This window comes from Sinocyclocheilus grahami, unplaced genomic scaffold (assembly GCF_001515645.1).
Source record: "Sinocyclocheilus grahami isolate Dianchi unplaced genomic scaffold, SAMN03320097.WGS_v1.1 scaffold894.1, whole genome shotgun sequence".
NCBI classification, from domain to species: domain Eukaryota; kingdom Metazoa; phylum Chordata; class Actinopteri; order Cypriniformes; family Cyprinidae; genus Sinocyclocheilus; species Sinocyclocheilus grahami.
The window spans coordinates 431,367-445,898 of record NW_015506073.1 but is presented as its reverse complement, the minus strand read 5'-3'; the positions used below and the strand labels follow the sequence as shown (position 1 = coordinate 445,898).

The following is a 14,532-nucleotide window of genomic DNA, read 5'->3' as shown; positions in this document are numbered from 1 at the left end:
TAATCCACAGCACTCCAGTCCATCAGTTAACATCTGGAGAAGACAAAAGCGGAAACAAATCCATCATTAAGATGATTTTAACTTGAAACCATAACCATAATCCATAATAACACTTCCTCCGGTGAAAAAGTGCATCTTCTGTTGTCTCTCACATCAAAATCGAGCCACATATGTGTTTAGAGCTGTTTAACTGCTGCTTGATCTGTGCAGATTTCTCTCCTGATTCACACCAGAACACTTTTTCACCGGAGGAAGTGTTATTATGGATTATGGTTATGGTTTCAAGTTAAAAACATCTTAATGATGGATTAGTTTCAGCTTTTGTCTTCTCCAGATGTTAACTGATGGACTGGAGTGCTTGTGGATTATTGTGATGTTTTTATCAGCTGTTTGGACTCTCATTCTGACGGCACCCATTCACTGCAGAGCATCCATTGCTGATACACTGATGCAGTGCTACATTTCTCCAAATCTGATGAAGAAACACACTCATCCACATATTGGATGGTCTGAGGGTGAGCACATTTTCAGCAAATTATCGTTTTTGGGTGAACTTTTCCTTTAGAAAAGTTTTCCTACGTCCTTAGATGTTTCTCCTAAAGTTTCTCTATGTGTGGATCCACATTCATTTCTACAGAAGTGCAGCTCTGGAGTCTATGCAGATAAACAGCACAGAAGAACCGTTTCCTTTGGCCTTCACTTCAGTGTGTTCGGTACAAACGCAGATATTTACACAGGTGGGATTTCAGTCGCAGACTTTCTCTGCCTGACAGCTGTGAAATTCAGGAGGCTCTTTAAAGGAAACACTTTGGAGCTGCTGATGATTCCTACAGCATTTTCTTTCCTGTCATTTCACCCCTTCAAGGATAATTACAAACAGATACTCACACAAATGAACTCAAAATATAATTGCATATCCATATGCAAAATATACAGTAGAAAAGTCAAGAGTTTGGACACAGAACCTTACTCCTAGGACTATCTATCTATCTTATTATTTCAGCGTTTTATTGAGGTGCATTGTAGTTTTGTTAAGAATTTCACACATGCATTATATTTTAGATTTATATTCTACAAAAATAATTTCAAGCATTGAAGAATTTAAGGTCTTTAAGATCACGAGAAACATACATTCGGTCAGTATGTCCAAACTCATCACTGGCGGTGTATATTTCAACCAATAGCAACCATTCCAATCTATAATACTGTATATTATGCATATAATTAATTTATTATGGATTATGGTTATGGTTTCAAGTTAAAAACATCTTAATGATGGATTAGTTTCAGCTTTTGTCTTCTCCAGATGTTAACTGATGGACTGGAGTGCTTGTGGATTATTGTGATGTTTTTATCAGCTGTTTGGACTCTCATTCTGACGGCACCCATTCACTGCAGAGCATCCATTGCTGATACACTGATGCAGTGCTACATTTCTCCAAATCTGATGAAGAAACACACTCATCCACATATTGGATGGTCTGAGGGTGAGCACATTTTCAGCAAATTATCGTTTTTGGGTGAACTTTTCCTTTAGAAAAGTTTTCCTACGTCCTTAGATGTTTCTCCTAAAGTTTCTCTATGTGTGGATCCACATTCATTTCTACAGAAGTGCAGCTCTGGAGTCTATGCAGATAAACAGCACAGAAGAACCGTTTCCTTTGGCCTTCACTTCAGTGTGTTCGGTACAAACGCAGATATTTACACAGGTGGGATTTCAGTCGCAGACTTTCTCTGCCTGACAGCTGTGAAATTCAGGAGGCTCTTTAAAGGAAACACTTTGGAGCTGCTGATGCTTCCTACAGCATTTTCTTTCCTGTCATTTCACCCCTTCAAGGATAATTACAAACAGATACTCACACAAATGAACTCAAAATATAATTGCATATCCATATGCAAAATATACAGTAGAAAAGTCAAGAGTTTGGACACAGAACCTTACTCCTAGGACTATCTATCTATCTTATTATTTCAGAGTTTTATTGAGGTGCATTGTTGCATTTTAGTTTTGTTAAGAATTTCACACATGCATTATAGTTTAGATTTATATTCTACAAAAATAATTTCAAGCATTGAAGAATTTAAGGTCTTTAAGATCACGAGAAACATACATTCGGTCAGTATGTCCAAACTCATCACTGGCGGTGTATATTTCAACCAATAGCAACCATTCCAATCTATAATACTGTATATTATGCATATAATTAATTTTACTGACTCATTGCTTTCATGTTTGATTTTGTCTCTCACCTGAACAATCAAATCCACTGCCACGGAAACCCTGCTTGCATTTACACTTGTAGGATCCATGTGTGTTGATGCACTCAGCGTGATGACTGCACTTATGTGTGTTGGACACACATTCATTTATATCTGAAAATACAGTGTTTTAGTATCACATTTCAAATTATGGATCATTCTTATCATTGTTTCACATCTTTCAGTTGCATATGCAATGCATATATCTAATAGATATAAAGCATAAGAGTGAATGCACATTGTTTCAGCGGCCTTGATTCTGTAAGTATTCTAATAATTCTCTCCAAGCATGTAAAACTTTATTTATTAAAGGGTTCTGAGTCATGAACCAAAGCAAGAGGCTCCAAATGAATCACAATATTTCAAGTAAAGGTGTATTTTCGAAAATTAGAAAAAAGACTGTTTCGTTATTGTATGAGGAATTAAACTACTCATCCCATGATGCACTGTTACAATCAAATCAGTAATGACAATACAATGTTTCTAGCAAGTCTGAGAAAAAGTCATAATTACTTACTACAGACTTTTTCTCACAACTCAGACTTTTTTCTGAATTCTGAGTTTACATCCTGCATTTCAGTTTTTTTAATTTTTGTTTTGTTTTTCACCACAGTTACAAACAATTCTGATTTTGTTTCTCGCAAATGCAAGTTTATATGTCGCAATTCAGACTTTTCTGCAGTTCTGAGTTTATATCCTGAAAAAGTCAGAAATTATGCAGGATTAACTTTGAAACAAATTTCACTCATAAATTGCTAGTACATTTTTAAAATGATTACAAAGAAATAGCAAGTAACAGTGAATTAAACCCGAAACTTTGAAGTAGAAAAACAGAAATAGTATTTTCTTTCAAAACATACAATAATCTTTGTTTTATTTACAACTTTACAATAAAGTTTTACTTTCAAGACACGACTGCTGCACTCTATTATTTAGTCAATAATAACAGCAAGTTGCACTGTTCCTTTCTTACCAACGCAGTCATATTTCCCATTGACGTATTTGAGATCATAACCCGTCTGACACTTGCAGTAGTAGCTTCCAAATGTGTTGGTGCACTGACGGTTAAACGGACACTGGATTTTCCCGGTTGCACATTCATCAATGTCTGAAGAAGAAAATGAGGCAAACAACAAGAGTTGATTAGGCATCTTGATTATCGGCTTTCATTGATCCACAGTGACTTATGAATTTCCATGATTTTTCCACTAGCTCTTGATTACAAGGATTTTTATCAAATAATTCCAATACATAACAATCACAAATACCACAAACCCCACACAAACCAATTAAATATTTTAAAGCAAAGCACAACTAGAAAATTGTATTTATTTATTTATTTACTTATTTATGCATGCAAAAAATTAACTTAATTCAACGGGAAACCAAGATATTTTTTTCTGACCCCATTGGCAGATTTTTTTTATAATCTCATTTTAAGCATAAATTCAACTAATTTTGAAGAAAAAAAATTACCAGTGGGGTCAGAAAAATTTACTTAAAATTATTATTATTATTGTTGTTGTTGTTTTTCATTGAAATCTAATTTTAAAATTCACTGATATTTCTGGGTTGACCACTTAAAAAAAATCAGGTTTATTTTAAGCAAAAAATAAATAATCTGAGGTCTCCGAAAGAAAAAAAAAATTCTGTTTAATCAGATGTAGAGGTCAAGTTATTATTGGTATGATAAAGAAAAAACACAGAGCAAATCCAGACCCGAAATCTGACTTGCACTGAGCAGCTCCATCACTCTCATCAGTGAGTGAGCAGTTACTATAGCAACAGCTTCATCTGAAGAGCGGGTGTCATTGAGCTGTTCTCACCCTCACAGGTCTTCCCATCAAATCCCAGCTGCAGGCCAGGAGACGGACAGAGACAGCGGACCTCACCCTGCACCTCCCCACAGCCGTACTGACAGTGAGCCAGAGAACACGTCCTAGAGTCTGCAGGACACACGACAAAACATCCACAGACCTTCACTTTAATACAAGACAAACTCAGATTCAAAGGCTGATTGAATTAACTAATGTACAAAAGCTGACATTAGCCTGAATAAAATGTTAAATAAAGTCAACTTTTAGGTCATTTAGTATGTGCATCTTAAATTATTAAACAGCAAGAACTTGCAATATCAAACCAATGGGCTGCTGAACATGCTCAGTTTGATCACCCATAATCCATTGCACTTAAAACATTTGTGCTTTTGGTTAAAGCATGTCGACTTATGAGCACATGCAAATATTTGTTATTCTGAATTAGCCGTTTAGCTGTATGTAAAGTTTTTTATGTCACCCTTCGGGTGATTAATGTTCAATGTTCATCGTCAATTTTATGGAATACATTGTATACACTTGTTTTGGTGCATATAAATAATATGACACTTTGAGTTTGTGCAACTAATTAATACCCAGATTAAGCAAACTTAAATTATTTAGTGGATTTACATAAGATTTACATCAATAATGTGCAATATTGATACTCATTTAGCTTCAAAACGATAGCTTATTGAACTTGGATCCAAAAGTTTAAGAACTTACTCTATTATACTCACATTTAAATATATTGCAGCACAGTCACTTACTTGTACAGGAGCCATCAGACATCAGCATGTATCCGTTTAAGCAGTAGCACATATAGCTTCCAAATGTGTTCATACAGCGATGTTCACAGGGCCGAGGCTTTAGACCGCACTCATTCAGATCTGAAGCCAGAGACAGAAAGAGACAGGCTAGTCAAAGGCTGTGCACAAAGCACATTATTTCTGCATTATATAGCATAAATACATTGTAGAGTCTTTTTTTACTGTACTGTAATTTACTGTATGCATGGATGACCTACTACATTTAGTAAAATATATCTCATGTAATCTCACAATGCAGTGACCTTCCATTGTCAATGTGATGAATGAATCAATAGTAATATCAGCCATGATACAGAGGCATCAGACCATTTTTACTGTAAAATATTACTGATAAATCCTTCTGACAACAGAGATTACCATATACCGATATGAGACTTGTTTTCCTTGACGATATTTCAGGAACCATGGTGTGTGTGTGTTTTCTATCAGCTTTTAGAATCAGAACTAGACATGCAAGATTGCGCAAATTACTCACTCTTTTGAACTAATCTGACGAATGGATTTGGGCTGAATTAGTTTGTGACTCAGTTTGATTCACAGTTCACTGATGCACTGAATCGCTTGCAAAGACAAACAAGGGAAAACCAACCAACAACAACAACAACAAAAAAGCCTTACTTGAAATAAAATACATTAACTTAACATAACAATATACAAAAAAAAACCCCTGCAGTATAAGTTGAACTAAATAAAATAAAATAAACAAAAAACTAAAACTCATGAATACAAAATTATAGAAAAATTAAATAACGTATAATAAATAATAAATAAATAAAAACTCTCCGTCAAACGATTAATCGCGATTAATCACATCCAAAATAAAAGTTTTTTTTAGATAATATATGTGTGTGTATACTGTGTATATTTATTGTTTATATAAATATACACACATGCATGTATATATTTAAGAAAAATATGTTATGTTTAAGTTTTAAATATCTTTATATATAATATAAATTAAACAAATATAAATATATATATGTAAATGCATGTAAATATTTTCAAAATATATACTGTATGTTTGTGTATTTATATAAACATAATAAATGTACACAGTACACACACACATATATTATGTAAACAAAAACTTTTATTTTGGATGCAATTAATCGCGATTAATCGTTTGACAGCAATACAAAAAACACAACAAAATTACTAAACATTTTAAAAATATAAAAATAAACAATCAAAATATTAACAAAAACTGTAATACCGCTCAAATACCACTGGCACAAACCTTGACTACATGTCTTTCCGGTGTATCCGGGGAAGCACTTGCATTTGTTGGGGCCGACACACTCGCCGTGTTTGCAGCCCAGGTCACACTGAGCTGGTAAAACATTCAACAGCAGAGATATATTAGTAAAGGAAACAGCGCAGGTCAAATCCGTTCACAAAACCACACGTCTGGAAACCAAAGCCAACTTCTGTTCTCCCAGATTTCCTCTCAGAGTTCAGTGTGGTTTAAAAGCACCAAACCGCAGAAAGAATGAATGTATCATATGAGTTTGTGGATGGAATATTTACCCAGTGTTTCCATGTTTTGAATGACTAGCTACAGTCACATGAACAATTCTCAATCAATCACAGTATGGACAATTATATGACAGTGTTGTAAATAAATAAATATACAAATAACATAAGTTTATGAGAATAAAGTCATAGCATTGCGAGATTGAAGTTGTAATATTTTGCAAGTCAAATGTCCCGAAATATTAACTTTATAACTTTATTAACTTTAACTTCCATTAACAATTATATAAATACTGACATTTAATTTCACAATGCTATGACTTTATTCTCATAATTGTGACTTCATTTTCAAACTATTACAAGTTTAGCCTCATATCAGACTTTGTTCTTCTATTGGAACAACTTTATTCTTGTAATTTTGACTTTACCAAAGTATTATAACTTTAACCTCACAATTCTACAACTTCATTCGTATCTAATCTAGGATGTTTTTTATGGCACTACAACGCCATTATACACTTACATTATTGTCTCTAAATAAAAAAAATCACGATTTGAATCTAATTTTGCTAAGACTTTTTTCTGGTCATTTTGACATTGTTCTCAAAATATTACGACTTTAATCGTGTAATACTATATTTTATTCTATGATTTTATTATACTTTATTGTCAAAATTTTACAAGTTTAATATTGTACATGACTCTCGCATTGCTGTGACTTTATTCTCATAATTTTGACTTTATTATAAAAATGTTAAGACTTTAATCTCAAAAGGCGACGACTTCATTCTCATTTAGCTTATTCTCAAAACATTGTGACTTTATTCTCATAATCTCTGATTATTATTTTTTAATGTGCCATTTAAGTGACATTGTATACATCCTTGTCACTAAATAAAAATAAACCACAATTGTAGAAATGTTCATTTCTCCTCATTTACCTTCACAGTGTCCTTTGCGGTTTTTCTTCCATCCATAACAGCACTCCAGTCTGCTGCCGTATCGACAAACGCCTGCCAAACTCCTCGCTGGGATCTGACGCTTTTCCCTTTCCAGAACACATCAGAAACATGTCAGTTTTACAAAAAAAATGCATTTAGATATGATCCAAAAATCACAATATAAAAGCAAAATAATGTTTTCTATTACTAATATGAAAACATATAAGAGCAAAATTGTGAAATTTACTACCAAATCCTGAGTAAAAATGGTTAATCTACACATATTTTTCAGTATAAAGACTGCCATGACTAGTTGACCACTGGACGTATTTTAGGCTTTTAGACGATCACAGGTTGTTTCAGGTGAAAATGAGCCATGATTTGAAGGTAAAAGTCTCTTTCTGGTGACCTGTGACCCTCCTAGACTAATTGCAGCTGTAAAAGCAGCAGAAATGTGGAAACACACATGAAGATCCAGCGGGGATTTGAACAGACAGGATATAGGAACCTCTGTGTTTATGGCTCTTTAAGTGTTTAACAGATGCCTCTTACAGGAACCTCTAAAATCTCCTTCACCACATTTCTGCTATAATTAAACCTTGCACTATTCACGGCAATCACACCTCAGCAGATGGATCAGGAGCAGAAGGTGCGTGTCGTTTACACTGACAGTTACTTGAACAGGCTTTCATGGACATTTCACATGCCTGGAAGAGGTTTTGGCTTTGAAATATTGCTGCAGAAAAAAAAGAGCTTTTCGCTTAAAATCTCATTGCATTTTTAAAAGTCTGATTATAATATGAGATTTCTTGCCACTTAATAGGAACATTTTGTAAATAAATGAAATTGCAGCAGTGCACAATGCATCAAATAATGAACAAGATTTATGAATGCATGTATCAATCTTAGTTGTTATATTGATACGTTTAACACATAACATTTTTAGATGTCATACATTATATACTTCCATCTTGTAAGCTCATTTGCATTAAGTTAAACATTTCTCAACTTTGTCCAGCCGCTGTACACACACACAGAGCTATGTTCACAATTTGTGGCTTTGAGATGATCTCTGTTATATTTGAAATCATCTATATCCAAATGTGCTACTAAAATGAAAAATAATTAGTGGTTGGCTGATATTTCGGCGAGTATTTGGCATTTTTTAATTATCATCATAGTTTTTCTGTTCGGCTGATGTGTCTGAGGACTTTTATTTTGACAGCTATGAGAAGGCCTAATACTTTCTAATACTTTCTCATCTACAGTATTCAGCAAATATAGATTTATATCACTTAAACAAGTCTTTAAATATATCTAACAAAATTTAATTTCACAAACCTTGCAATAATAATAAGTTCAATAATAATAATAATAATAACATATTCAAATTTGACAATTTATCTCTTCCTGGACCAATAAACATAAAAATAATACTGATGACTCATCCTGCACTACACACATTTTCGTCCAATCAGATGCTCTCTAGAATGAGCAAGCCACTCCCAATTAATCTGCCTAGCAACAGAAAGTCAACTAAAGCCTATAGCAATATATTACCTGCCCCAGTAACTGTTTCAACAGAAAATATGTCAAAACAAAAGACAAAACTGCTTTTATTGAGTGATCAACATCCTCTCTGTGGTTCCAGATGTTTGTAATTCTGCGTGCTTCTCATGTTGGTCTCTAAATTTGGACCAGGCTGGATTTGAACAGACAGGATATAGGAACCTCTGTGTTTATGGCTCTTTAAGTGTTTAACAGATGCCTCTTACAGGAACCTCTAAAATCTCCTTCACCACATTTCTGCTATAATTAAACCTTGCACTATTCACGGCAATCACACCTCAGCAGATGGATCAGGAGCAGAAGGTGCGTGTCGTTTACACTGACAGTTACTTGAACAGGCTTTCATGGACATTTCACATGCCTGGAAGAGGTTTTGGCTTTGAAATATTGTTGCAGAAAAAAAGAGCTTTTCGCTTAAAATCCCATTGCATTTTTAAAAGTCTGATTATAATATGAGATTTCTTGCCACTTAATAGGAACATTTTGTAAATAAATGAAATTGCAGCAGTGCACAATGCATCAAATAATGAACAAGATTTATGAATGCATGTATCAATCTTAGTTGTTATATTGATACGTTTAACACATAACATTTTTAGATGTCATACATTATATACTTCCATCTTGTAAGCTCATTTGCATTAAGTTAAACATTTCTCAACTTTGTCCAGCCGCTGTACACACACACAGAGCTATGTTCACAATTTGTGGCTTTGAGATGATCTCTGTTATATTTGAAATCATCTATATCCAAATGTGCTACTAAAATGAAAAATAATTAGTGGTTGGCTGATATTTCGGCGAGTATTTGGCATTTTTTAATTATCATCATAGTTTTTCTGTTCGGCTGATGTGTCTGAGGACTTTTATTTTGACAGCTATGAGAAGGCCTAATACTTTCTAATACTTTCTCATCTACAGTATTCAGCAAATATAGATTTATATCACTTAAACAAGTCTTTAAATATATCTAACAAAATTTAATTTCACAAACCTTGCAATAATAATAAGTTCAATAATAATAATAATAATAACATATTCAAATTTGACAATTTATCTCTTCCTGGACCAATAAACATAAAAATAATACTGATGACTCATCCTGCACTACACACATTTTCGTCCAATCAGATGCTCTCTAGAATGAGCAAGCCACTCCCAATTAATCTGCCTAGCAACAGAAAGTCAACTAAAGCCTATAGCAATATATTACCTGCCCCAGTAACTGTTTCAACAGAAAATATGTCAAAACAAAAGACAAAACTGCTTTTATTGAGTGATCAACATCCTCTCTGTGGTTCCAGATGTTTGTAATTCTGCGTGCTTCTCATGTTGGTCTCTAAATTTGGACCAGGCTCCAGCGGGACGGAGTGAATCAGTGAACCGACGGAAATAAACTCTGTACAGCAGCAAATGGGAGCCAGTCGTGTGAACAGGTGGCCAACGCTCATTACGGCCAAAAGTAGCAGCTCATCATTGGCAGATCAGCACCGACAGCTTCACAAACCAACACAACAACAGCCATTTACTTAAATACTGCACAAATCCTTCAAATCTGTTCAAGCTTGTGCATCACTTACAGCTACTTTTGTATTTAATAGTGATTTGAATTGACGATTAACAGCCATTCAAGTTAACAATTAACTCATTGTTTGATTCAATTGAAGTAATCAAAGTAAATTCACATTACTCTGAAAAAAGGTTTTCTATTTTGATAACACTTTACAATAACATCTCATTAGTTAACATTAGTTAATGCATTAACTAACAATGAGCAATACATTTGTTTCAGTGTTTATCCATCTTCATTAACGCTAGTTACTAAAAACACAACTATTCAAAAGTTATTGTACAAAAAAACCTACTATTCATTATTTGATCATGCCAGCTCAAATAAATGAAATTATATAAGGTACAACTTTTGATTTTAATAATGTAGTAGTACATTTTGAAATGAATATTGATAAAAAGATTATTAAAAGCTTTATAAGTAGTTGCGATTGTTAAATCATGTTAACTAATGCAGTTATGCGTTAATGAAACCTTGTTGTAGAGTGTATTTTTGTCTTGTCTTCCATTTAATTTTTTTTTTAAATGTATACATCAAGCTTCACAAACCAACACAACAACAGCCATTTACTTAAATACTGCACAAATCCTTCAAATCTGTTCAAGCTTGTGCATCACTTACAGCTACTTTTGTATTTAATAGTGATTTGAATTGACGATTAACAGCCATTCAAGTTAACAATTAACTCATTGTTTGATTCAATTGAAGTAATCAAAGTAAATTCACATTACTCTGAAAAAAGATTTCTATTTTGATAACACTATAACATATCATTAGTTAACATGAGTTAATGCATTAACTAACAATGAGCAATACATTTGTTTCAGTGTTTATCCATCTTCATTAACGTTAGTTACTAAAAACACAACTATTCAAAAGTTATTGTACAAAAAAACCTACTATTCATTATTTGATCATGCCAGCTCAAATAAATGAAATTATATAAGGTACAACTTTTGATTTTAATAATGTAGTAGTACATTTTGAAATGAATATTGATAAAAAGATTATTAAAAGCTTTATAAGTAGTTGCGATTGTTAAATCATGTTAACTAATGCAGTTATGCGTTAATGAAACCTTGTTGTAGAGTGTATTTTTGTCTTGTCTTCCATTTAATTTTTTTTTTAAATGTATACATCAAGATATGTTTACTTGAGAAGCAAAAAGACTTCAGATATTAAGTCTTGTTTTCTTAAAAATACACCAAAATGAAGTGAGTTTTTGCTTAAAACATTAAATATCTGGCAATGCAATAAGAAACATAATATTGTTTTTGGTTTTATTTCTCTTACCCCATTAACAGATTTTTTTAACTCACTAATTTTGATTGTTTTTTATTTTTCAGTTTTGCAGTTTGTGTATTTATATATATATATATTTTTTTTGCAGTTTATGCATTTAATATGGCTACAAAAGCAATAAAAATATTTTTCAAGAAATATTGACTTGAATTAAAAAGGTTGCACTGGTCACAAAAGTTTTTGCACACTAATTACTGTCGCCTTTTAACTTATGAATTGATCTGCTCCATAAATCACTCCAAATAAGATCTCAATTAAATGCCGAACAATCTACTGTACTTCTCAAATGTTTCTCCTAAGAAAAGACCTAAATAATCTGACATGCGATCTCAACAATGTCTCAAAGTCTCCAATCCAAAGTCAAAAAGTCAAAGCTTTAGTTTCTTCACAACAGAGGCTGCTTAACGTCAAGCAGGAGAAGGTCACTTACCTGTAATCTGCAGATCCTGAGGAGAAATAAAGCAGGAATGACAGAGTGCTGATCCACGTCAAATGTTTCATGTTTTAAAGCAATGCTGTTTATTTCTGTGCCGTCCTTTCCTCTTCTGTTTGCGTTTCCTAGTGTGATTGCAGGATAAAGTCTGCAGCGTCTGTCCTCTCGTCTCGTGAGTGTCTCTCTCTCTCTCGTCTCGGTGAAATTCCAGATGTCATTGCGTTGAGTGACAGAAGGGCTGGAAGTCTTTGTGGGGGTGTTTCAGACATCTCTCTGAAACTCAATCTGTGACGTCTAGATTCAAACATCTCACTTCAAAATAATGTTTTCTATTACTAATATGAAAACATATAAGAGCAAAATTGTGAAATTTACTACCAAATCCTGAGTAAAAATGGTTAATCTACACATATTTTTCAGTATAAAGACTGCCATGACTTGTTGACCACTGGACGTATTTTAGGCTTTTAGAAGATCACAGGTTGTTTCAGGTGAAAATGAGCCATGATTTGAAGGTAAAAGTCTCTTTCTGGTGACCTGTGACCCTCCTAGACTAATTGCAGCTGTAAAAGCAGCAGAAATGTGGAAACACACATGAAGATCCAGCGGGGATTTGAACAGACAGGATATAGGAACCTCTGTGTTTATGGCTCTTTAAGTGTTTAACAGATGCCTCTTACAGGAACCTCTAAAATCTCCTTCACCACATTTCTGCTATAATTAAACCTTGCACTATTCACGGCAATCACACCTCAGCAGATGGATCAGGAGCAGAAGGTGCGTGTCGTTTACACTGACAGTTACTTGAACAGGCTTTCATGGACATTTCACATGCCTGGAAGAGGTTTTGGCTTTGAAATATTGTTGCAGAAAAAAAGAGCTTTTCGCTTAAAATCCCATTGCATTTTTAAAAGTCTGATTATTATATGAGATTTCTTGCCACTTAATAGGAACATTTTGTAAATAAATGAAATTGCAGCAGTGCACAATGCATCAAATAATGAACAAGATTTATGAATGCATGTATCAATCTTAGTTGTTATATTGATACGTTTAACACATAACATTTTTAGATGTCATACATTATATACTTCCATCTTGTAAGCTCATTTGCATTAAGTTAAACATTTCTCAACTTTGTCCAGCCGCTGTACACACACACAGAGCTATGTTCACAATTTGTGGCTTTGAGATGATCTCTGTTATATTTGAAATCATCTATATCCAAATGTGCTACTAAAATGAAAAATAATTAGTGGTTGGCTGATATTTCGGCGAGTATTTGGCATTTTTTAATTATCATCATAGTTTTTCTGTTCGGCTGATGTGTCTGAGGACTTTTATTTTGACAGCTATGAGAAGGCCTAATACTTTCTAATACTTTCTCATCTACAGTATTCAGCAAATATAGATTTATATCACTTAAACAAGTCTTTAAATATATCTAACAAAATTTAATTTCACAAACCTTGCAATAATAATAAGTTCAATAATAATAATAATAATAACATATTCAAATTTGACAATTTATCTCTTCCTGGACCAATAAACATAAAAATAATACTGATGACTCATCCTGCACTACACACATTTTCGTCCAATCAGATGCTCTCTAGAATGAGCAAGCCACTCCCAATTAATCTGCCTAGCAACAGAAAGTCAACTAAAGCCTATAGCAATATATTACCTGCCCCAGTAACTGTTTCAACAGAAAATATGTCAAAACAAAAGACAAAACTGCTTTTATTGAGTGATCAACATCCTCTCTGTGGTTCCAGATGTTTGTAATTCTGCGTGCTTCTCATGTTGGTCTCTAAATTTGGACCAGGCTCCAGCGGGACGGAGTGAATCAGTGAACCGACGGAAATAAACTCTGTACAGCAGCAAATGGGAGCCAGTCGTGTGAACAGGTGGCCAACGCTCATTACGGCCAAAAGTAGCAGCTCATCATTGGCAGATCAGCACCGACAGCTTCACAAACCAACACAACAACAGCCATTTACTTAAATACTGCACAAATCCTTCAAATCTGTTCAAGCTTGTGCATCACTTACAGCTACTTTTGTATTTAATAGTGATTTGAATTGACGATTAACAGCCATTCAAGTTAACAATTAACTCATTGTTTGATTCAATTGAAGTAATCAAAGTAAATTCACATTACTCTGAAAAAAGATTTCTATTTTGATAACACTATAACATATCATTAGTTAACATGAGTTAATGCATTAACTAACAATGAGCAATACATTTGTTTCAGTGTTTATCCATCTTCATTAACGTTAGTTACTAAAAACACAACTATTCAAAAGTTATTGTACAAAAAAACCTACTATTCATT

General features: G+C 33.5%; 1 protein-coding gene across 1 annotated transcript in view; it reads right to left on the bottom strand.

The window, feature by feature from the left end:
- egfl6 (EGF-like-domain, multiple 6) overlaps nucleotides 1-12,358 on the bottom strand; it is a 20,598-nt gene extending 8,240 nt beyond the window's left edge. Inside the window, exons 1-7 of the mRNA XM_016248849.1 lie at nucleotides 12,189-12,358; nucleotides 7,318-7,424; nucleotides 6,141-6,233; nucleotides 4,844-4,963; nucleotides 4,086-4,205; nucleotides 3,233-3,367; nucleotides 2,251-2,373 (exon numbers count right to left, since the gene is read on the bottom strand). Coding sequence (XP_016104335.1) covers nucleotides 2,251-2,373; nucleotides 3,233-3,367; nucleotides 4,086-4,205; nucleotides 4,844-4,963; nucleotides 6,141-6,233; nucleotides 7,318-7,424; nucleotides 12,189-12,259 — 769 coding nt within the window. The 5' untranslated portion in view covers nucleotides 12,260-12,358. The remainder of the gene's footprint in view (nucleotides 1-2,250; nucleotides 2,374-3,232; nucleotides 3,368-4,085; nucleotides 4,206-4,843; nucleotides 4,964-6,140; nucleotides 6,234-7,317; nucleotides 7,425-12,188) is intronic.
- Nucleotides 12,359-14,532: the final 2,174 nt, after the last annotated feature.